This window comes from Rhipicephalus sanguineus, chromosome 10, assembly GCF_013339695.2.
Source record: "Rhipicephalus sanguineus isolate Rsan-2018 chromosome 10, BIME_Rsan_1.4, whole genome shotgun sequence".
In the NCBI taxonomy this organism is placed as follows: Eukaryota; Metazoa; Arthropoda; class Arachnida; order Ixodida; family Ixodidae; genus Rhipicephalus; species Rhipicephalus sanguineus.
The window spans coordinates 18,785,211-18,810,176 of NC_051185.1; the positions used below are offsets into that span (position 1 = coordinate 18,785,211).

The 24,966-nt window shown below is 48.3% G+C and overlaps 1 protein-coding gene across 1 annotated transcript; it reads right to left on the reverse strand.

The window, feature by feature from the left end:
- LOC119372385 (calcium-activated chloride channel regulator 1) lies at positions 1-24,966 on the reverse strand. The gene is made up of 14 exons (XM_049419892.1): positions 24,839-24,966; positions 16,863-17,016; positions 15,758-16,055; positions 14,685-14,791; positions 12,793-12,966; positions 11,706-11,827; positions 10,587-10,701; positions 8,650-8,877; positions 7,232-7,531; positions 5,792-6,013; positions 4,384-4,660; positions 2,721-2,882; positions 1,186-1,494; positions 1-476 (listed from the first exon to the last, which is right to left on the reverse strand). The coding sequence occupies exons 2-14, from the start codon at positions 17,013-17,015 to the stop codon at positions 31-33; spliced, it is 2,913 nt and encodes a 970-aa protein (XP_049275849.1). The 5' UTR covers position 17,016; positions 24,839-24,966; the 3' UTR covers positions 1-30.

The window sequence follows — 24,966 nt, forward strand, 5'->3', positions numbered from 1 at the left end:
AAAAAAACCGAGGTGGTGTGTCACGCTACATCACAATGAAGTGATGTACGTTCTCTTGTTGCGCCGGTCAACGATCTTGATCGCCACCGCTGCTACCGTTGCGACGAAGAGGACCGGAACCAGGACGCTGATGAGGACAACCCACCAGGGCGTTCCCTGAATCGGCGACGGTGCCTCTAGCGGTGGAGGTCGCTCGAACGTGATCGCGGCGACGTTCGACACCGACGAATAGAGACCCGCGTCGTTCCACACCCTCGCCGCGAAGTAAAAACCACGCTGCTGCTGCTGCTGCGAGTCGTTGCGAGCGACTGCCAGCAGCTCGTCGGGAACAGAGAACCGCAGGCGCTGTCTGGAGCCCACAGTTCCCGAGGTAATGTTGCCACCCTCTGCAGCCTCGTCCCGGACCTCCAGGGCCGAGTCGAAGTCATCGACGAGCGACGTCATGGATGTGCTTCCTCTGAGCTCTATTCTGGACGCTGAACGGGAGAGAAATAATAAAGATGTTCAAGCATCACAGATCCATTCGATTCTTTTTCATGCATTTACTGCATTGACTATTGTGCGGCCGATTTCCCTCGCGGGTATGCACCAGTTTTCTTAGACAATAACAATCACACCAATTGCTACAACAACAATAACGATTCAACGTGCTGTCTGTGCGGAAATGCGAGAGTACGTAGACTCAGAAAAATATCATGACGCACACCCCCTGTGATTTTGATGTGTTTGTTAAAGCATACACGTCATTTCGTACTCTCGTTAAGGCAAGAACCGGTCGATGGATCCTTGGTATGACACGGATTCTAAAGATTACAACTGTGTGCAGAATTGGTATACAACACAATCAGAGAACTGATGTTTAGGTTGCCGTCGAAACGGCAGACAGACATCGTTAGGCGACACTGACTAATACTTACCGCTATTTAGCCAACATGCGGCAACCCTAGACGATGATTTCCGTTAGTAAGCCATGATTATTCATCATTAGTCGTCTCTTATTTTACATTAATCAGGGGCATACTAAGTGCTGGTTCTATGCGAATAAATACAGTAGTCCAGACATCAACGCTCGCCGTTCACAGTTCACAAATCGTGGAGGGGTACGCTGAGATACGCCTATCAAGTTAAAAAACAGAACACTCTTAAAAAATAACAAGCATAGCCATGTGGTGACGAGTTTCTTACCGTTGCCAGAATCCATACGACCTCCGGGGCAGGTCCAGGACAGGACGACAACGTGCGTACCGTTGTCTTCTACGAAGGTGTCTTCGACTTTCAGATCCTGGATAGAGCCAGGCGGTATAGTTGACTCGTCGATCTCACTGGCTAACCGGAACGAGCCTCCTTCGACGCAGCGAGAGAACTCGGGCGCCTTTTCGCTCTGCAGGACGCGAGGTTCGGCCTGTTCTATGTCTTCGTCCACGTACTTGAACCGGTCGAGTGGAATTCCACTGATGTTGCCATCCGCTGGCGGCAATTCACCACCAGCCGGCGCTGTAGGTGGCCGTGGCAAAAAAGGGAAGGTCAGCAGATTGAGTTCCGTATTGACAAAAAAAAAAAGAAAACTGGAGCAGCTACGCACTAACGGTGCGGAGACTGAGAAAACAGCGCCCTCACATCCCTAATCTTCACCCTCACTTCCATTTCGCACCTCCTTGCTATACTATACTATACTATACTATACTATACTATACTATACTATACTATACTATACTATACTATACTATACTATACCCTCTCCCCTCCTCCTCAGCCTCACTTCCCTTTACCAGCCTTGATGTACCTTGAAGTGAACGACAGCGCGTACAACAGGGACGAAGAGAGAACGGCAGTGCTCGTGTTGTCGTTCTCCGTCCTTATTGTACGCGCTGTCGTCCACTTCAAACTATGAAACACCAACTAGCCCAACGTCGTTGCCCCTTTTGCTTGATATACTATACTACACATGGTCAGGCCATGCTTCCATTTCGCTTTCAACAGCTGTGCCGAGTTTTGAGCGGTCGCCGTCCACGGCTGGCACTCAAGCTTAAACAGTTCCGCTGTTTCTTACTCTTGTAAGAGTAAGAGTTCTTACTCTTGAATGACACGCAAGAACAAATTTCAGCCAATCCCAATGCTGGACAAACACGTGATAGCAGATGAACCTACACCATACGAAGAAAGGAAGATTGCTCAAGAAAACGCGAGCCTTGCGCGCGTCAATGCATTCTCTAGCGACACGTCACGCCCGTGCAGGAACAAGTTCAAACAAGACGGTGGTTCAGGGGGAAGTCGTAGGCTTGAAGAGATGAGAAATCGTTGAACACTTGGTGTCGGTGGAGCCGTTTCGACAAGTAGTCTTGTCTTCGTCAAGGCAGTTGTCAGGTCAAGGCACTTGCTGCCTTGAAGTAGACGAGTCCCCTCGTCGAAACGTCGACTCTAGTTATATTCTATGTTAAACTATTTCTCATCACTTGACTAACGAACGGTCGCGTGGTATTTGTGCCAAACGTGAAGCCAGTGGAGTACGTACATAGGCGTGCGCAGGGTTCATCGTCAGGGGGGGGGGGCGAAGGTTCATCGCAGCAACCCCCCCTCTTAGGCAACTAGGGGGGGCGCCCCCCTGCCCCCCCTCCCTCCTATGCGCACGCCTATGGGTACGTAGACATGAAATCGTACCGTATAGGCAAGAACACTGCGAAAATAAGTTACTAGTACGGCATTCACACGCCCACACATACCTGTTGGCTGTGAAGCAGGCAGCGCTCCCGATGCCTTGCGTCCTTTGACGATGACGGAGTCGCTGCCGCCAATGACGCGAGCCGACACTGAGTACCGGCCGGTACCCTCGAACTGCGTGAAGTACGCACTGTAGATTCCATCGTTGGCCGTGACATCGGCACCTGTCGCAAGGGATCCTTCTTTATAGATATATGTGATAAGTGGGGGCGGCCACCCTCCCTAGTCACTTAAAGGGGCCCTGCAATACTTTTTCAGCGTGGTCAGAAAACGCTGCCGATCGGTAGTCGAGGCTCCTGAGGCCACGCGAGCCAAACAATATAGCGCAGCACGTACCCTGGAATTTCCCATGAATCCTCAAAGTCAGCTAGAAATCGTTCCCTTTCCTTTCTACAAATGATGCTATATACCCAAATTCACGGCCACTGGCTGATTTGAGCATCGTGAGCTGCGTAGTTACCGAGACCACCACGGGAGGCCGCGAAGTGATCGCGCGCGCTCGCGGTCAAAGTGAAAGTAAGCCACGCGTCCGAAGAAAAAAAGAAAGAAAAAGGGCTCAAGGTCATGACGCGCGTGACGTAACTTCTTTTCTCCGTGCCATCCCTCCTTGCTCAGCTTCCAGTGCGCTCGTCGGGACGAGAGAATGCAATTCCAGCGTGCGACAAATCTATGCGACTCCGCTCGTACTTGGCGGTTTCTAAAAATTTTTGCGGCGGTCGATGCGTGAGGCAATAAACTCCTTTAACGAAGCCGTTCGGTGGTTACTTGGAGAAGTGTTGCAGGGCCCCTTTCAGTAGGGGGGAGGCGAGGTCTTGCACGTATCATTACTCAGTCGGACATGCCCCGTCATTGTTTAAAGAGCAGGGTTACGGCCACGCAGGTTTTTGACAATAATTGCAGCCGAAGCCTCCTTGTGTTGCATTCCAGGAACTGTTTACTTCCCATATTTACTCCCCGAAAGCCAAGGACCAAAGGCAGGTCATTGTGCACGCATCGCTTATTTCCTTTTTTTTTTTTCGTCGATTGTGAGGCATATTATCTTTTGCACTCAACCAACGGGGCGGGGGGAGAAGTGTAATGAAACTTTGCCTCCCCCCTCCCCCCTCTTTTTCTCCGTTTAATGGTGAGCCTTGCGCACACATATGTCACGAAAACTACTTTTCTGGATTGGACTGTAGTGTTCAAAGTAGACCTATAGGCATACTTTGAACACTCCAGTGTATGCAGTGTTACACAAAACCCTCGAATCCACACCGCGGCGCAAAACAACGAGGCGATACTGACAGAGAGCAAATGCAAATGTTCACTTATCGGCTGTTCCGTTGTTGCCCACAATGACATGGATTACCCAACTATAGCCCTGTAGTCGTATACGTTAGCCGAACTAAAAGCGCAAGTTGAAGAAAACCAGGTGGTCCAAATTTCCAGAGGCCTCCACTACGGCATCTCTCATAATTATATCATGGTTTTGGGACGTAAAACCCCAACAGTTATTATATTACTATGAAGAAATTTCGGGTGGAGGGTAGTTACCCCCCCTCCCACACACACACACACATACACACACCCCACTGCCCTCTGGCTGCGCCAGTGATTCAGTCGTTACAAGATTTATGTGGCTTACACGGAAGATACGCTGAATCGATCGCACTTGAACCCACCTACCAAGGCCGTTGTCGAAGAGCTCAATTTCGATCTGGTCGCCTTTCGATGGTCGCACTACGGTAGCCGTGACCATGGCGTGCAGTACAACGTACGCGCCCTTGGTGACCTCGGCGTAGATGGCGGCCTCCGCCGCACTGGACACCTCAGTGCGCTTGAGGAAAGCGCGCGCCAGCACGGGCTCCTCCGCTGGATCCCTGGCCAATGACGTGACACGAACGTGGACGTCCGCGTCACACGTGCTGTGATTGCAGGACACAGCCAGCATCCAGGTGCCCGGCTGGCAATGAGAAAGGAGTACTCGATATGTGCCCAACCGAAGGTATGGCATTGGTTACTGGCTCCTCTAAAGGGCTCATGAACCACTCTTCCAAGTAATCATCGAATGACCTCAGTATCGGAGTTTATTGTCTCACGAATCGATTGCCGCAAACTTTTCTCGAATCCGTCAAGAACGAGCGGAGTTACAGAGTTTGTCACGCGCTTGAAGCGCTTTCTCTCTTCTCTCGTCACGACGAGCACACTGGAAGCTATACAGGGAGAGATGACACGGGGGAAAGAAGTTACGTCGGCGCGCATCATGACCTTGAGAACGCGTGATGAAGCGCGATCGCTCTCACCCGTTCTGATTCCTGTGCGCGAGGGTGGTTCACTGTGTAATGTTAGCAGACTATGGAGCGCGGCGCGGGCATGTGGCGGCACCCCGTGGCAAGAAGCGCATCTAATCCAAACGCCAACGTGTGTCTGCTATTGGCCAATAGCATGCTGTCTGCTGTTCGACGTCATATAGCAGGCGCCAACAGCCCCGAGGAGAGTGAGGACAGGCGTCTGTGTGAAAAGAGGGCGCCTGAGAAAATGGCAACTTCGCGGTCCCCTTCTAAACCCTCCTTGCCGCGCACGACCGCGAGAGTTGACTGAAATGTTCATAGCAGTGTCTACTATCCGCAGGATGTGTTTTCTTACCAAGTCCAAGGGGTGGTTCATGAACACTTTAAATGAACAACAATTGCAATGCGGGTAACTCTTGAAGGACAGAGTATAGACCCCAGAGACATGCCACGCAGCGTTAGTCAAGAGTGACAAACCATGTCCATATTGCTGCTAAAAACAAAATCATGACGCATGCTCTCCCTCTAATTCTAGATCATAAGCTGAACGTCAGCAGAACCTTTTATGAAGTGTATAGGCCAAAAATGGAACGCTTTGTGGGTAGAGACATCTTTATACGAGATTGATTGATTGATTGATTGATTGATTGATTGATTGATTGATTGATTGATTGATTGATTGATTGATTGATTGATTGATTGATTGATTGATTGATTGAGCGCCAGCTCTTTGTCAAGATCTGACATGGTATAGTTCAGTATAATAGAAATATAAATAATAAAGGTACAGTTTATCAGCGTACCTTAGCGACGCCAGGCACCTTGAGAGTCTTGTAACCGCCTGTCACTGCGAACAAGGACTGCTGGCAATCTTCACACGCCTTTCCGTCAGGATAGAGCAGCTCCACAGAGAATGCCGTCGACCCTTTGAAATGCACAGCGACCGTGGTCTCGTTTCCCAAGTCCGCATCGAGGAGTATTGAGAACTGCCGCTTGTCCGTGACCTTCGCCACTTGTTCGAATATCTGCAGAAGTGTATGGAGCACACCGCTCTGGTTGGCAAGTGGCACATGTTGGATGGACAAGCATTAGACGACAAGTATGCGAGCACTTGAAGCGTGTTTCGTGAAACAAGAGGATGAAAGAAAATTCAGAGCCCTTCAACTACTGTGAAGTAGTTGAAGGCCCACCCCCGAAAATTTTCAATTTGGCTTGCGTATATACACACGCACACGTACAAACGCAAGCACGAACATACATAAAGTATGGTTGACCCCCCCCCCCCCCCGAAAAAAATTTCTGGCTACGCCCCTGTGTGGTACGTATCCTTTGTGCCGCTGGACGCAAATGCGCTGCTAGAATCTTTGAGAATTTCCCCTGCCCCGTGTACCCTATTCCAATGTATATTTGGTGTTTTCGATATTTAGTAATAATCGCTATTAGGAGCCCACGTTTAGGCTATAGACCAAACATGGGTTCCATAAACTATAGCGCGCACCATTTCAGATCAAGCTCGAGCGGTGGCCTTTCCTGTGAATGTTATTTCTCTCAATCACCGTCATTCTCGTGATACAGCATGGTGGATCGCTTTTTATTTTTTTTTTGTTCATGAACTGCACACCCGCTTCTGTTTGATTTACCAAAGTTTCGAGAATGTGCGACGCCAGCGAGGTACGTAAAGTCATGGTTGTTCGCGCTTCCAAGAACTGAGGAAAGTACAAGGGGAGAAAAGACACACACGGGGTGATGCGCGTACTAACAACCGACTTATTTCCGTGCCAGACACCTACTTATGTACGACATGAAGATCCTCTTGCCCTTTCGTGAGTTCTAGGCAGGGCGAACGGTCGTGAAGTCATACCAACAAGCCTCCGTAGCAGCTTTACGTGAAGTCAGATTGAAGATCATGGAATAGCCAACAGCGTAACAGGGTTAGAATACGGGCAGCAGAATAAAATGACACAACGCTGACGAATTATCTATTAGGTAAGATATGATTCATGTTGTTCTGCAACACATATGTCGAGTTTTGGTGACTCATAGTTATCTATGTATGTTCTTTTTGTTTCGAAAATAATCTATTGTTGCCACTTCAGCGCTGTGTCTTTTTCTTCTACCGTCCGTATTCTGACTGTTGCGCTGTTACTTATTCTACGATGAACATCCACCAACTAGTCAGCAACTCGCGATTCTGCTTCGGGTATTGAATACCGACTGCGTCTGCACGTCCACAGGAGACTCACCACTACGGGCCTCTTGGCGTCGTCTAGCAGGGCGAAGGCCGAGTCCAGGAACGCAGACTCCAGGGCGACCGCCACGTTGGACTGACCGTCGCGAACGGCAAACGCCTTGCCTCCGGTTCTCCGGGCGAGTTCTTCTAGCTTCTCCTCGGCGTCCTTCCCAAAGGCGATTGTGTTCACCACAACCTGAGCGGCGATCAGTTCGCCCAGGACTTCATCGATGTGCGGCTTCTCATTCTCCACTCCGTCAGTCATGAGGATGATGACGCAACCGGCCGTAGGCTGCCCACTTTCCCTGAACATCTGAAGTGATCGGCGAACGTGGCTGGTTTCGACTTTAGAAGGCAGCGGAATCTCCGTCTCAGAGGCGAATGCACACACACAAAAAATTGTGACCAGTCCTAGCTACGCCGTAAAAGTCGTCGAACAGCGAAGCTGTCGCCCATTTCGTCAGGCGTTACATTTTCCTCCTATGTTCCGACAAAGTTTGCACTAAGGCTTTCTTTGTTGTTTCTTTGTTCTTGAGGTTAAGCCATGGAGGAAACAAGGCTATGGGTTAAGCCATGTGGATCCCGCGCGACGATATGCTCTTTCACAGCCGCGCCGGAACGCTACGGCAGCGTTCCAGTGCGGCTGTGGCCCATTATGCCCGCTCACTCGCCCAAAACGCGTATTACTATCACGTCCGCGCTGGAACGCAAGCAGCGTTGAAGCTCCGCTGCTGTGCATGACATGCATCGCCGCGCTGATAGCGTTCCACCGCAGCCGCAACTCTCCCCTTTTATAACTACTACGAGAGTTACGGGGCCCCCACTTTTTATAACAAGCAATGCATAACCCTTCATGTAATAAAGATCTTGTGAACTTGAACTGGCGCTTGCCTCGAGGATTTCCCGTATGCAAGCGTTGTCGCTGATGACACTCCGTCAATGCAGTTCATGCAGAGTAAAGTTAACTAAGTTAATTTAGTAGTAAAGTTATCTGTTCCCGGCGTACGAAATATATTCCTTACAGTTTAGGAGAATTGAATGTTGGCTGAGTCGGTACATCATTCGGAGCAAAAGCGATTACCAAAATGGGGAACAAAAAGAATAAAACAGGCGACGACACGAGAGCTTGTGTCATCGCCATTTCGTTTGTGTTCCCCAGTTTCGTGCGCGCTGTCACTCAGAACATTCCTTGTCTTATCACCACCTTGTTACCTTATTATTACTTCATTACCATCTATCACTGGACCAAATGTCGAGAGGTAGGTGGCCTAGCTGACAAGCTCAAGCCTTAAAGGCCAGAGACGTCTGGTGAACAGGGCCAAGCTGTCAGTTCAGGCCTAAGGAATCCTGGACTAAGGACGCCGCCATTCTAGGACGACTCTGCCGTCGACTCACCCCAAATAATAAAGTTTATTCCTCCTCCTTTCTTACCTCGAGGGACATTCTCAGGGAGCATCCGATGCAAGTGGAACCACCTGCCGCCAGCTTTTGCACTTTCGCGACGAGCTCCTCTCTCGTGGACTCTTGCACCAAGGTCAGCGGAGACGTCACCGTGGCAATATTGTTAAACTCAACGACTCCCACTTCCATGCCGTCCAGTATGAGTGCCCGGATAAACTGGCTCGCCGCTGCCTTCAAGTGCCCGATCCGGTCGCTAGACTACAAAGAAAAACGAAAAAAATGCGAGCAGTTAGCGCTAAGTCGCGCAAAGCATGGCACAGCGAAGCACGGGCCCGCCGCCGCTCCTATACTCCCCGTCGACCGACACGTCTAGCTTCGAGATGCGCGGCTTCCTCCTCGGGAGAACGCGCTTTCTTAGGAAGCCCCATGACTCTGCACACGAAGGGGCGCAGCCAGGCTGCGCGCGATGTTTCCGTCGGTGGGCGTGGCTTAGCTACTGCGCATGCGTGGCTTGGCCAGGTGGTGCGGTATCTGGTCGCTAGGCGACGCGATACTTGCTCCCTCTTTCTTTCTATCTTTCTCTCTCTCTGCTTCTTTCTCTCTCTCTTTTGTTGATGTTCTCTCTGTCCCTCTTTCTTTTCCTTTCTGCATTTCTTTCTCTCTATTTCTCATTTTTTCTTTGCTATGATATACTCTCTCCGCTCCTCCTTTCCCCCTCCTCATCATCGCATCTCTCCTCCTAACGCTCACTTCCCTTTCCCACCACCTTGCTACACTGTACTATACAAGGCTATGCCATGCTCTGCTAGCGTGCATGTATAGCCGAGTGCATACATACAATAGGCAATAAAGAAAGAAAAAGCATGGATAGCCCAGGGATAGCCGAGTGGTTAGGACGCTCGCCTTCTGACTGAGGGTACGCGGGTTCGAATCCCGCCTCATGAAGAATTCTTTTTCGGCAAGAATTTCTTTTCTTTCTTTCTTTCTTTCTTTCTTTCTTTCTTTCTTTCTTTCTCTATCTCTTTGTACTCATTGTCAGGGTCAAATTACAGGTCACGCCGTAGCGGTGAGTAGTATAGATTTGCCCAAATTCTGAGGCACCTACCCGTTCATGATGACCATAGTTTTTGGGCACGGCCACACATTTTACGACGACCTATAACAGCTTCGTGGTTAAAAAAGAAAGCAATAAGGAAAACAAGGCGACTTCGCACCACTGATTTCTCCCGCTCTGAAACCGTTTACTCGACAGTAATGAACAACCTCACAGCTTTTGTTGTCCAGCTAAAGAAACAAGCTTGGAGAAAAAATTATACATATTCTCCTGTTCAGATCAAGCAACAGGTTCACAAGCAAGTCTAGATCCACTGTTGTTCGACCAAGCAACAAGTTCCCAAAAATACTTCAGATCAGTTTGTTCTGATCAAGAAACAAGTTCGAAAGTTCAAATCCGTTGTTGTTGACGCGCCGCGGTGGTCTAGTGGTTGTGGTGCTTTACTGCTGACCCAAAGGTCGCGGGATCGAATCCCAGCCGCGGCGGCCGCATTTCGATGGTGGCAAAATGCTAGAGGCCCATGTACATAGATTTAGGCGCACGTTAAAAACACCCGGTGGTCAAAATTTCAGGAGCCCTCTATACTCTAGTACGGCGTCCCCCATAATCATACCGCGGTTTTGGGACGTAAAACCCAACAATTATTATTATTTATTTCCGTTTATGCTGCAGCCGGGGAAAAATGAGGCTGCAAGCATGCGTAATTTTACGAGATAAAGGAAAGAAGATATATGCAGAGAGATTGCTGTAGCTTGACCTATCGCAGCAGGTATGATGATTCTGCCATTATGAAGGTTTCAAAGGTACACGATCAGCTATCATCGTCACCGTTACAAAGCACTATTGTGATGCAGTATCATTGCTGCACGTCAGTCCATGCAACCTCCTCATGTTACTGATATCGTATACATACCGTCATGCTGCTCGAAACGTCCAGAGCGAAAATGACTCTACCCAGGTCACCTTCCCGCTTCTGCACCTCCGTGAACTTCACGTCGAAAGCTTCGCCTGGATTCTCCGGGTGCAACCTGCGTAGTGACACGCCGCCAATGTTAATGTCACATTGTTAGACGAGCACAAAGACGGGCTCACGGGCGTGTCTTCTTTTCATCCTGGTAGTGACAGGAAGCATTTTTCCGTCGCGGAAACATACATACGAATGCTTCGTGTGCTGTACTCACGATTTAAAACACGACGTAGTTTTTTAAAGACTGTAGTCTTTCTTGGGGAACTTAAACGCAGAAATTTTGGTCTGTCTGTCTGTCTGTCTGTCTGTCTGTCTGTCTGTCCGTCTTTCTGTTTGTCTGTCTGTCACACGATTCAGCGACCCGGCCAAAGTTGAACCACTTGCTTACCGCCCACCCATCTTGAACTGGTACGGTTGCTCATACTTGTGAACGTTGTCGATCAAGAAGTAAATATTACGCATATCTGAGGCGCAACATCACTAGGTAAGTATTAGGTGGTGTGTTCCCATTAATAGAAAATATATAGATACGTAATTCTAAAGACCCTAGTTACTTAAGCTGCGCTGAAAGTGCGGCTGCCCTGAAAATGCTATGCTATGCGCGCCGACGAACGCCCTCTGCCACGGAGGAAGGAAACCCTCTGCACAAGCTCATGTTTCCCGACATATTGCCAGATGGCGTCCATATCTCACTCAGCGCCTCCTCTGTCGTCTTTATACGGCATTTGCAGCGGAGCACGCAGATACGCGGCCATTTTTTTTTAATATATATATAACGACTGCTATGAGCAACTACTCATAATAACCGCGTCATGGCGCTGCTAGTCTGGCCACTAAAAGTAATACTGGCGCTGATGTGAGTCTTTGAGTGGAAATTATACCAATTATACGCCGATATGACACGAACTGTACACTCTTGACACGAAAGTACGTACGTGCATTACTTAGCTCCAAAGTTTCGCGCCAGAATACGTGAATACTGTGCAGTATACATCATTTGCGGGTACATAACTTGCCTTGCAACGCTTACGTATAGCTAATTACAGAGAAGTACATTTCACTGACCCCTGGAAGTCTTCGTTGGTGCTGATAACCTCCCAGGTAGACTTGCGGTTGCACAGGTGGTTGTGCTTGCTGGGCGCGAAGACGTTGTGGGTCTTGTTGGCGCTGTCGCAGAACTCTGTCACCTGTCACCCGAACGCGAACAAAGGATAGACCCTCAGAACGCCACCCTCCCTCGTTGTATTTCAAGGCCATTTCTCTTGACTCATTCACTTCAATAATGTGGCTACTCGTAAATGCGTGTACCACGCACACTTACGCGAGCTACATGGTTTAATCCGTGTACTGCAGTCTACTAGCTGAATGACTTCGCCGACGTTGAGAAACATTGCGAGTGAAAGCCGTGCAAACGGGGATTGTGGGCATCAGGTTAAGTTCGCAGATCATCACGAACATAGGCGTGCGCACGAGGGGGGCAAGGGAGGGGGGGGGGGGCTGTCTTCTTCCAATCACCTGAAGGGGGGGGGGGGGCAAGTCGCTGCCCCCCCCCTTTACCTTTAGGTAGTCGTACCTGTCCCGTCATTGCTTAAAATGAAAAAAAGTTCACCAAGGTGACAATCTGGGCACGTTGGAAGTCCATATTTAAGAACGGTAAAACCGCTATGCGTGTGCGTGTGTGTGCCTTCTTTGTGTCACCGTTTCTAGTGTGTTTTTACCGTTCTTAAAAGTCAGGTGCAAGGCTATGGCCATGCACGTTTCTGACGATGATGGCGGGGCCGAAGACCACTGATATGTTCCATTCCAAGAGCTGTTTACTTCCAGTTTTTACCCCGGAAAGCCGGGGACCTGGGAACGGAAGAAGGGTTCTGGGAAGCCCGTCATCGCTTCGTTTTCATGTTCGCATCCGCTGCGAAGCTTGTTGCCTTTCAAAATGCGGTGAGACTTCGTACCCCCACCCCCCACCCTCTTAATTAGGAACCGTGCGCACGCCTATGATCGCGAAGGACATTCGTGGAAGCGGTGGCTGCAAACGTCTCTACCACTGTTCATTCAGGCTTTCCTGTTTCATTGGCTTCCTTTGGTGACAGTCCCATTCAGACTAACGCGTGCGCGTACAGTTTCAGTGTGCTGCATAACTGCGACCACTTACGCCCTTGAGATACGGCATGAACATGATGGATGACGTCACGGGGTTCTCGGCGCTCTGTTCGAAGTGCGCCTTGCACTTGGTGGAGACGCGGCATCCCTTGTAGATGCGGCAAGGCTCACCCGTCTCCGTGGACGCCGTGAACTTGACCCGAGACGAGCACGTGCTGGCACGAACCTGCCGATAGATTATTATTATTGTTATTGTTATTTATTATTATTATTATTATTATTATTATTATTATTATTATTATTATTATTATTATTATTATTATTATTATTATTATTATTATTATTATTATTATTATTATTATTATTATTATTATTTATTATTATTTAGGTTTGGATATACACAAAAGAAAAACGCAAAGACGCAGAGGATTGCTCTGCCTTCATTTATTTTTTTCTCGTGTACTTTTGCCCCTCCTGTTTGGGCCCCTGTTCGGGCCTGCAGTATTTTGTAAATAAAAAAAAATAAAAAATAAATAGGCATGGAACAGGCTGACAACTGCCACATAAAGGAGCACAACACCTGCCTGGTCCTTCGGGAAGAGGGAAACAGAAGAAAGGAAGGTATAGGGGAAAAAGAAAGAGGAAAGACAATAGGAAAGAAAAAAACAACAAAGACGGGAACACAGATAAGTAGTCACATGGAAAAATGGCCAAATTGGTTTTGTTCGTAAAGTTAGCAGGGCCCGATGGGCCTGCAGTTGTTAACGCCTAGCAGCGCATCCCCCCGGGAACAGGCAGTGATCAAGGGTCGTGCAACTAAGTCCAATAAGCGCCCGCTGCATAACGAATGCGGAACACTCTGAAATTAGGTGTTCAAGTGTCTCGCAGGAGCCACAAGATGTACATAATGGATTGTCCACACGTGCTTGACGGTATAATCGTCCGCGCACTAATACATAGCCAGCTCTTAGCTTATGTAAGAGGGCTTTGTCACGACGATGGCAGTCCAGGGAAGGGGCGATCAGCAGATCAGCGCAAGAGTATCGCAGATCCAGAGCAGAATTTTTTGAGGAATACCGACTCGTATTTTCGCGAATTTAAGTTGTACAAACGATATCCGCCCGCGTTTTGGGGGCACGTGAAAAGACATAACTTCATCAGTGGTTGTCAGAATGAATGAATGAATGAATGAATGAATGAATGAATGAATGAATGAATGAATGAATGAATGAATGAATGAATGAATGAATGAAAACATTATTAGGGTCCTGCGAGACGCGAAGGAGACGTTGGAAAATAAGTAAGTCTTAATTTCATAGCAAAGTTATCTTGAGATGTCGTACCTAGCTGGAGCCATCAAAATTATCGGGACGTCATTTATTTATTTATTTATTTATTTATTTATTTATTATTTATTTATTTATTTATTGAGCTTCATCTAGGTAGTTTAGCGGGACATCTGAACGTTGCCGTGCTTTGTAGATCTTTCACTACAATAAGTTGCGCAAAGAGGTTCATTATGCCTTTTTTTGTCTTTTTTTGTATTTTTACACACCATGCAAGTAAAAGTTTCATATTTCACAAAACATATTTAACTGTCTAGACCACAAAATCAGTTGAGCAAGAACAAAACAACGAAAACTTCTAAACCTCGATATAAAGATTTTAAGGGTCAAACGAAGGTCTCATGACCGACGTGACGCTGTGACGCAAAGATGCAGCAAGAAAATAAGGTTTCTGATGTGTGTAAGAGTTCACGCACAGCGCCATGGCACTAATGTTGAAAGCTGTGCTTCTGCGTGCAGCAAGCGCCAAAAAAACATCGTGACCGCAATATTTTGAACGGCACCCATTTGTTTATTACGCCTGCACCATAAGGCAAGATGTTGTGCTATGAACTGCAGTTGACCCTCGGCCAGTTAAGTGCTTAGATGTGTGTCTCACCATGCCGAATTCACAGTAGAGGCTCGGGTACCGGAAGCTCTCGGGGTCTCCGTACTCGTCAAACACTCCGTACCGGAAATGAGCCCACTCGTGCACCAGCATGTAGGCTGCGAACAGAAAAATTCGCAGGAAATAAGTGCATTCACGAGTACGCAAATTTTTTCCAGAATATCGCTTATTGATAGCTTGCACGTGACATCATCGTCACTAGAACGTGATTGGGCCTCTGTGCATGAATAACGGAGAAACCAGCAGCATGCGATGTACTGATAACACTAACGTGACATCACAAAGTTCACGTCCCGCCATGTCGGTGCTCCAACGTGGCTGTTTCAGTGACGTCAGTACAAGCCATCTATACAGATGTAATACCGAGGCACTTAGTTTCGGAAAGGAATCAATACATTTGACTCACAAGTAAAGAATTGACAAAGCTTGCACTAACTCAAGCGTTTTTTTTTTTTGAAGACAGTAATATTTGAGATAGCTACTGAGTTCTTGAACTTGTATATATGTATGTATATATATATATATATATATATATATATATATATTATTTTCGTTTCTTATTTTTATCCTAACAACAATGTGGAAAGAGGTAGCACTCACCAAGCAATGGTGACAACAACTCTTTTATTTGTTTTCTATTTCAATAAAAAAGTAAGCCCCGCAAGGCTTGAAACAGCGAAACTGGACAATTCTGAAAAGTAATTTGGTTGCTTCTAGGATCTAAGCCTTAGCTAGGTGATGCAGGTTATTCCTAGGTTGCTTCTAGGTCGTTGCTATAGCCTTTAGCTAGGTGACGTAAGGTTGTTTCTCTGTTGATTCTCAGCGCAGAGAGGTTCGAGTTAAACCGCAGACAGTCACAGACACGACACAGATGTCCAAACTGCCGAGACAGAGCCTCGCGCTGAAACCAAGCGTTCGCACCTCTCATGGATATACGGGCACGTCGTCGTTGGCGTCGGCCTTGCATCGCTTGGTCTCGTCATTAGAATTTGATTTGATATATTTTCTAAACATCGCGCGTCACTGCAATCGATGCAACACCCGCGGCTGCAGGCATATCTCACCTGGACTGCCGTAAGCGTCGGCAATGGAGTCGTTCATGTCGCTCAGGAAGCGTGGCGTCAAGTGGACGTACTCCCCCCGCTCGCCGCAACCTCGTGGTTGCAGCGTGTACGGAGTGTCACCGTACTGCGGGTTCTCCGCGGCCACCCTCACGTCAGACACCGAGAACAGGCTGGCCGTGGTGCGCTTCGCGTGTGGCCGAGTGGGCCACGTGTCCGGCACGGCGATGGTCACGCTGCCGAAGTGGACCAGCCCTCGTGTGGCCCGGTGGAGGAACGTCGAGGCGGAGCGGAACAGGGCCTTCGAGAAAGCAGCAAGGAGGCGCGGTTTGGGCGCTTAGGATAGGTTGCCATTATAGGAAAGAAGGTTTATTTGTGGAAAAGAGGTCGATTACCATTGGCAAAATCTAAAGAGTTTGACCTTCCCTCCCTCCCGCTAGAATTATTTCAATTTCGGATGTATATATATACACGCATACATACAAACACGCGCGTGAACATGCATATAGAGTAACTGAACCCACCTCTGCCCCTTCACCGAAAAATATTTCTCTCTATGACCCTGTTGATTACTGTGCTACGAAGGATGGAAACAGGAGGGGAAAAAAGGAAGGGTGGTTAACCAGTTCAGGATTAGCGGTACGATACCTGAAACTGGGGAAGCGAAGAGAGGAGTTTGCAGGTCAAGGGTGTGAGGAGAGAGATAGAGAGAGAGGGAGCGCTGTCACAACGTCAAACTCATGTTTACTTAATTGTCTCGCGGCTCCTATGAACAACATCTTTGCCACGAAAACTAAGAGCACTTGAAGAGCTGCCCTTAGAGTTTAACGCACAAAAGACTACAGCATGAAGGTCATATCAATCTCTCTGGAAAAATGAAGATTTGACTATCGAATTTGAGAAATCCAGCTTCAGAAACCCAGATTGTCCTTGACTGGACGCTTCAGAGACACGCAGCCGTTGGCTACGCCCTAAATTGGATAACTCGTGAAGGGAGGACTGAAAAAAGATAAATCAGTGCATCTCTAGGCCGTCGAGATGCATCTTCACGACATTAAAAGGGTTCAAAATCAATCAATAAATTATCAGTTAATCAGTCAATAAATACCTTGATGTTTTCGATGATTCGTTCGTCAGGTTCCACGGACGGGTGGATGGCGACCACAATGTCTTCGTAGGCACCTGTCGAGTTGTTGATGCGCAGGCCGTGACCAGACGACCAGCACAGAGATGCAGCTACGAGCATCACGGCAGGCCGCATGCTGCGCAAAGGAAGCATGGGAAGTGTCAATCAATCAACCAACCAACCAACCAACCAACCAACCAACCAACCAACCAACCAATAACTCAATAATTCAATCAATCGATCGATGCATTGTTTTCTTACGTTTGCGAAAAACTTGTCTTCAACACAAACTTCGCGATGAGAGCACAGCACTTACAAAGGTATGAGCCGTCCACTCCTTTCTTTATACGTGTTGCTGGCCCAGGCGCGGTCGCACAACACATGTCTTCAACGCAAACTTTTCGATGAGAGTGGAACACGTATATATATATTAAGGTATGAGTAGACGGCTCATATTTTTGTACGTCTTGTGATATCGCAAAGACTGCGTTGTGACATCGCAAAGACTGCTTTGCCCGGTCGGGGAAAGTACGCATTTCCTGCGAGCCATGCAGCCCCCCCCCCCCCATCCTCCCACCACCGGCTCGGATCTCCACGCGCCTTTCGCGCAACATAAGGCGGCCGGCTACTTTTATCTCTGCGTGAGCTGCGTTCGTCGGCAGCGCTCGTGCTCCTTCCCGTGCACACAGAACATAACGAAGGGTGACGCGATGTTATCGATTTAAAACTTCATGCGGAAAATGACGGCGACGGCGAAAACCAGCCGAGAGTGCTCATATAATTCCTATCGCAACAACAGAGACTATTTAGAGCACTGCATGTTCTACTGCACTATTATGGGAGAGCGGTAAGTCGTCAGTAATATTAAATGACAAACGCTAATTTTAACTTATTTGCCGCACATATGTTCAACAAGTGAACGATTCAGAGGAATATCTAATCTGTCATGGGAGATTTGTACGCAGCTTAAAGAATACAGCCAGTTTCACGCCGTGAGAACCATCGGACAGGGAAGCTGTAATGAAGATGACGACTTTCAGTACCAAAGAGAAAAAAATAATAAAATTGCGCAGCTTGCACTGAGTCGTGCAATGCTGAGGCAGAGCAGAGCTGGTCGTCACTCGGCTGTATCTGGCTTGACTATGCACCCGTGCATTCACACGCCGATGCACGATGTGTTCACGTGATCACAATGTAAATCACGAGTATTGGCTAGGCATCGATCAGGTTTTATTGGGAATCGCTTGGCAATCATAGCACCGAGTAGCTTAATTACCTTAATTATCCTAATTAGTTTAATTAGCCTACCCCTACTGCTACTACGACGACGGCACAGAGTAGACTAAGACGCTGTGAAAGGTGCACACTTCGAGAGGGAAATGGTGCTTAGAAAAAAAAATTAGCGCAGCTTGCATTAAGTTGCGCAAGGCTGTGTCACAGCAGAGCTGGGGGGCATTTTCTATCTATCTATCTATCTATCTATCTATCTATCTATCTATCTATCTATCTATCTATCTATCTATCTATCTATCTATCTATCTATCTATCTATCTATCTGTCTGTCTGTCTGTCTGTCTGTCTGTCTGTCTGTCTGTCTGTCTGTCTGTCTGTCTGTCTGTCTGTCTGTCTGTCTGTCTGTCTGTCTGTCTGTCTGTCTGTCTACGTCTGGGCGCTCTCCTAGTCGTCTCCATAACAAGTACTATACCAAAATTGTCATAGTAGGGGATCAGTGTATGGCAGACACTGGTCATGACATCAATAACGCAAAATATCTGTTGCGTACGTCATGAAATCCTTTCCCTCAGTCGCGTGCAGCACATACCCGCGTGCCTCAGTTCATGTTATGCTGGTATGTGCCACAGGTGATTCACAGTCTCAATCAACACATCAACGGCGAACATACACATTAAAGCGCAAGGAAATTGAGGAAGCTGAAGACAGAAGACCCCTGGAAGACGCTCCACTGACCCACTCGTCCGCGTGGTCCACCAGAATGACGCAGCGTTCTCTTCATTTCTTATGAGGCTGGGCGATGGCCTCATGCTGACCGAGGATGACGTCAGACTGATTGAAAGCCGCTTTGTGACACACGAAGAAGCCGCCGCCAGGTGCCCTGAAGGCATACGTCTACACTATACGGCAATGCGGACGTCGACCGTTATAACGCACGTTGCCTCGACACTGCGGACGTGTTACGTCATCCGGCATGCGATAACATAACTGCCTAGAAGAACGAGCCAGTACACAGGGATGCCCTAACCAAGGTGGCCGACATGAACGCAAGCGACATGGGTAGCCTGTGGGCCTCAATTTGCCTGAGCATCGGCAAGCCGTACATGATCACGGCCAACATCGATGTAAGCGACGGCCTCGTTAATGGAAACATGGGCATCTTGTAGTACATCGAGCGTGATGAACACGGCAACCTCTTGCAACTGCATGTGGCTTGAATTTCGAACGTCCATGGTAGGCATTGTCGTCCCAGCCAGGACGAAGCACATCACTACCCCACACTCTCAATAGTATTGAAATGAGTGCCCGTGGGACTTCGAACCACCACAACCATGACATACGCCAGAAAAATATCTCGTGTAAGCGGGCATAGTTTCCCCTAGTGCAAGTAAACGCCATAGCTATATATAAGTCACAAATGGCCACATAAGTCCAGGTAGTCTTCAGATAGGATAAGCGCCATCCACTAAAGTTGGTCTGCGTAGCACTTTCCAGGGCTACCAGCCTCGACGGCCTATACCTCACCAACGCAAAAGGTCCCTTCAGGTTCCGATATGCCGCCGGCTCTATCGACACAGCCTGTCAACGACATGACCCGGCTAGCAAACAGGCTGCTAGACATCGTCTTGGACCGGGCTACCAACTTCATTCGGTGCCACAACCACAACAATCGCCTCACGCTCGCCGTTCTCAACGTGCAGTCTATGCACGCGCACGACCTCGAGAAACATGCCCTGCTCACAGAAATTGGCGTGTTAGCACTTTCTGAAACCTGGAGCGATGAGCCCACTGCAATCACGGGATTCCAATGTGTCGTACACCGCAAGCGCATTCATTGCAGGTGCGGCGGCGTGGGCACATATAAGAACACGGCGATGCGCAACTTCAACGTACAGGCCGCATCCCACTTCGCCGGCCGCCAGACACAGAACACACACAGACAAGTAGCGGAATCGGCGAGGCCTAGCATGCGTCGCGCGCATCAACCACAATAACAAAGACATTGCGCTCGCCACCTCTACGTGACAACTGTCAAGAACCCCTTCCACACATGCACACGGGTTAGTGAAACGTGCGTGCGTTCTCCATCCTAACGGACAAGTATAAGCACTACACATCGGCTTACCACGTCTGGCGTTGGTAATACCTATGTTACTGTTGGCACCGTTACGAAACTGTAAACAACTGGTTATACAAAACACATGTGCGACTCTCCAACAAATGTGTGTGTGCGTATACCATTGGCGCCTATCTTTGGCGTCATTTTGTAACGTTTCGCTCAGTGTAAAAAAATTACGCCTGTCACCTTCCTGCCGCATTCTTCGCATTACAGCGATTCCCCCGGTACGTGGGATCCGCCGAACTTTTTTTATCCTTTTTTTAACACGAAAGTGTTTTATTCCGGGGTCCACCAAGATTTCAGTGACGTATTTCCGTCACGGAAATGACGTCGAAAAAATTTCCACGATCAGATGGCAAAGAAAAAAAGCTCCATCAACGGGCATCGAACCCACGACGCTCGGTCCACAACAACAGATGCCGGGCACGCTAACCACTGCGCCACGGTCAAAGACAGTAGAGGCTTTACAAACGCGCCTTTTATATCTATCACTTTCCCGGTCGGCGGGGTGGTGTTGCCCTTTGGGAGCGGTAAAGTAAAGCAATTCTTCATTACTGTGGCCTCCACGATTAGCACCTGCAACGTGTTACACGTCCGTCCCATCCGGCGCGTTTTCAATAGAAGTTCAATTTTGTCAAAGCCTTAACACACCGCAAGGTGGCGATCTTAGCGCAAGCGTCGTAAAAGCGTTGGCCTCGCTCATACCATCACGCTAATCCAAACCAAAAATAGCTCTGCGTGGCCTGCCTCACCTGGCTGTAACACTGCGTTCCCCGCTCACAAGCTCGCCCCGAGAAAAATCGCTGCCGGACTACCGGGGCAGCACGACGCGCTTTGCGTTTCCCTCTAGTCCGGCCGAGGTGTTAAATCACATTTTAACATTCCGCGGGATGGCGACCAAGTTCTGCGTCCAATATGCGACGCTCTTCTGGCTATCACTCCTCGTTCTCTGATTACGCTTCCACCGTTAACTACTACAGCTACCACAAGGGTTTGTTTAATCATTTAACATGGCCGTTAGTCGTCGGCATGGACGATTCATCAATCATCGAAGTGGGTGCATCCACGTTAAATGGTGCTATAGCTGCCAGGCATCAATTTACATTGTGCGAACTCTCTTATGCCAATGTACAGTAAACATTCAGTTACTTCTGTAAGGGCACGCTTTACTTTCGTGTTATTCCGATTCCTATGACCGAGGGATCTACCATCTTTTTTCACTGCGTCTTTCTATCCTTTTCTCTGTCTTTATTCCCGGCCACTCTTTCTCTCTCGTTTTCTCTTTCTTTTTCATTCAAGTCTTTCAATGTCTTTCTCTCTTTCTCTCTCTCTCTCTCTCTCTCTGTAGTCGCTCTCTCGCCTTTTATCTCCTTCAGTCTTTCTTCCCTTTCTTTCTAACCAGTTCTCTCGTTATCTTTCTTTCTGCCAACGACAAACGCAAACCTCGACCAGAACATCTCGGCTGCATAAAACTCCTATAGATGGCTTGCACGTGACGTCATGGACGCAGTTTCCGAAAGGAACTAGGACACCACGATGGCGGCTTTGGTGACAAACATGTGTTGCGTCTGTGTAAAAACGACGCGGCATGACCGTCTCTGTGCATGAATAGTGAAAGAACTTGCATGCGATGTTTTGATAACAGTAATGTGACATCCCAAACGTCGCGTCCTCATATGCTGGTGCTCCAACATGGCGCTTTCACTGACGTCAATGCAAGCCATCTATAGCGCGCATGTGCCACAGAAATTTGGCAAGTACCACTACTCATCACACTTGGTCACTATAAATTAACAAGAGAACACACGAGCGGCAAACACCGATTAGAGCCGCACATTTCACCTTCTCTCGTTAGCTCATCTGTACAGAGCGATTGGGCAGTGATTGAGCGCGTGCCACTACGTGGTGATGATCATTTTCCATATACGACACACGGCAAACCTCGACCGTAACAAGCTTGTACTAAGGCAAGACGCTGTGAACATAGTCACAGTGACGCTGCAATACCGCTGGGACGATTGCACATACAGAGGACCGATCACAATTTACACGATACATTTTCCTCACAAATGTCCCAGTCCACAGGATGTCATTAACACATGTGCGCCACTAGGACTAACGTGACATTTAATATAAATAACGCAACACTTATCATAAACGGTTACACGACATACATAATTTAGATAACACACTTGGACATGGCGTCAATGTACAAATGACGTTATGGTGTTGTTTATTTACACAATCACCGTATATATAGTGCAGGAAACGTATATGCACACGAAGCGTCAGCTGCATCAGAAGGATTTAAACTGGTAGTCATTGGGAGCTGAATTCACGGTGGAAATTCCAACATGCGCTACCTCGAAAACCCTCTATTGCTTTCCTGGTTCGGCAATGTCTTTTTCCTAGCTTATCTAATTGGCACTGTCACCATCAACAACTATCTAGATCAAACTGGGAAATTATTTAGCATTCCTTCGTGTCCTTTAAAGGGGTACTGAAAAGAAAGCTTTCAGCTGTCGAATTTTTTTTTGTCCCTCCCTCCCATTGGTCGAGTCCGAATGGACAGCAAACACGAAAATGAAGCGATGACGGGCTTGCCACAACGGACTGCCTCGATCCCCGGCTTTTCTGGCCTGGAATGCTACGTCGCGTTTCCTCCGGCCACCATTATCACCGAAAATCTGCACGCCATAACCCTACACTTTAACGACGCGACAGGTGCGAATGAGCAAATGCGTGGAACAGATTCGGCCCCCCCCCCCTAAAAAATTAGTGGGAGGGGGGGGGGGGGCGCCCTCTCTCCCTCTTCTCTGCGCGCACGCCTACGAGGGATCATGGAAGTCACTTACATGCCCCACCTTTTCCTCTACCGGCCAATCAGCGGCAAGTGCAAACGATATCTCCTAAAGCGATTCGTCTAGGAGTACAGCCCAAGGTCGATGCCTTTGTAAGTGAAATATAAAAATTTAAACATCGCGTTTACTCGTATGCCTTCAAAACTGCTTTCAGCGTCGCGGTTCTTTGTATCTAAAGCTCGTCAGTCACGTCGACTATACCGCATCGAACGAGGGCACTATGGTGGACGTGATGTGCCCGCGACGTCACCGCTTACAGTTTCGGGAAATAAATGAATTGGCTCGCTTGCAGAGGCATACGGTTACAACTGCAGGGCGGCGCAGTTACATTTAAGTGAGGGCAAACAATGAGCATTCTTCAACATCACCCGCCGCGGTAGCGTAGCACGGGAGGTGTCGCGTTGCTGAGCTCGAGGGCGCGGGTTCGATGCCCGGCCGCGGCGGCCGCATTTCGATGGCGGCGTAATGCAAAGAGCATCCGTGTAACTTACATTTAGGTGCGCGTTAAAGAACCCCAGGTGGTCGAAGTTTAATCCGCAGTCCTCCACTAGGGCGTGTCTCATAACCATACGGTGATTTTGGCACGTAAAACCCCGGCACGTGTTATTATTAATATATATAAACCTAATTTCGGGTAATGAAAACCAACACAGAACGAAGCCAAAAACAGTATAGCGGACGTTATTTTGCAGTCTTTTAGCTGTATTGTAGTATTTCTGATGTAGATGTGACCAGCCACGTAGCCAGGGTTATTTTTCAGGGGGGGGGGGGGGGGGGCAAGGCCTAATTGTTCGAAAGAAAGTCTTTCCATGGCAAAAAGAAGAAAAAGTTGCCCGGGAATATACAATGCTGGACGAACTTCGAGGGGGGTGGGGGGCTGCACTCCCCCCCCCCCCCCCCCCCCCCCCCCATTTGCCCACGTGCCTGGATGTGACTAAATTGCCGCCGGAGGGGCCCGAAAGTGAACCTTCGGATGACGCGCCATCCGAAGGCTGCCGGTTCGGTCCCTGCCGGCGGCAAGTTGTCTTTTCGTTCACTTTCTTTTAGTGACATCTATATTAGAATTACTACAATACAGCTAAAATAGTGCAAAATAACGTCCACTATACTGTCCTTAGCTTCGTTCTCTGTCGGTTTTCATTAAAGGTTTTGTATAACAAAGAAAAACGAGCATTTAATGCCCCCGGTTTCTTTTCTTATTTCAGTTGAGTGATTGGCGTCACAAGGTCACATGAAGGGGTACACTACAGTACAGCTGCTAATCGTGGTCATCGACTCGAGACCACTGTGACTGCGTGAAGTTTTCTCTTCCCGAAATAAAAAAATAAAAATAAAGAAATAAGGTAACACAGCTTGTATCCACGCGTACCTTGTGAAGAACTGTTGGGACTGGATTGAAAAAAAAAAAAAACTTTTATCTCCTGCAGGACGTTAAGGTTTACGTCCCAAAACCACTATGAGATTATGAGAAACGCCTAAGTGCGGGGCTCCGGAAATTTCGACCCTCTGGGGTTCTTTAACGTGCATCTAACTAATTACACGGGCCTCTAGCATTTCGCCTCCATCGAAATGCGTCCGCCGCAGCCGGGATTCAATCCAGCGACCTTCGGCTCAGCAGTAGAGCACCATAACCATAACCATAAGACCACCGCAGTCGTTGACTCCATACCGCTGCTACTGTGTGAAGATATTCTCTTACCAAACTAAAATTTAAAAATAAAATCAAAGCTAACAGAAACGCTTACCTTGTGGCGGGCAGCTGTCAGCAAGGGATCGAATTATTTCCGGAACACACCGACGACGATTTGGATGACCGCTCCTCTTCAGTAACAGCAAACGTCGACGTGGACGCATTCGTGAGTCGACTAGACGT

Coding starts and splice junctions, on each gene's coding strand:
- LOC119372385 (XM_049419892.1), bottom strand. CDS start 17,015: ATGCGGCCTGCCGTGATGCTCGTAGCTGCATCTCTGTGCTGGTCGTCT. Junction 12,967..14,684: donor TCTACTGTGAATTCGGCATG/GTGAGACACACA, acceptor ATCTATCGGCAG/GTTCGTGCCAGCACGTGCTC. Junction 477..1,185: donor TCGTATGGATTCTGGCAACG/GTAAGAAACTCG, acceptor TCTCCCGTTCAG/CGTCCAGAATAGAGCTCAGA.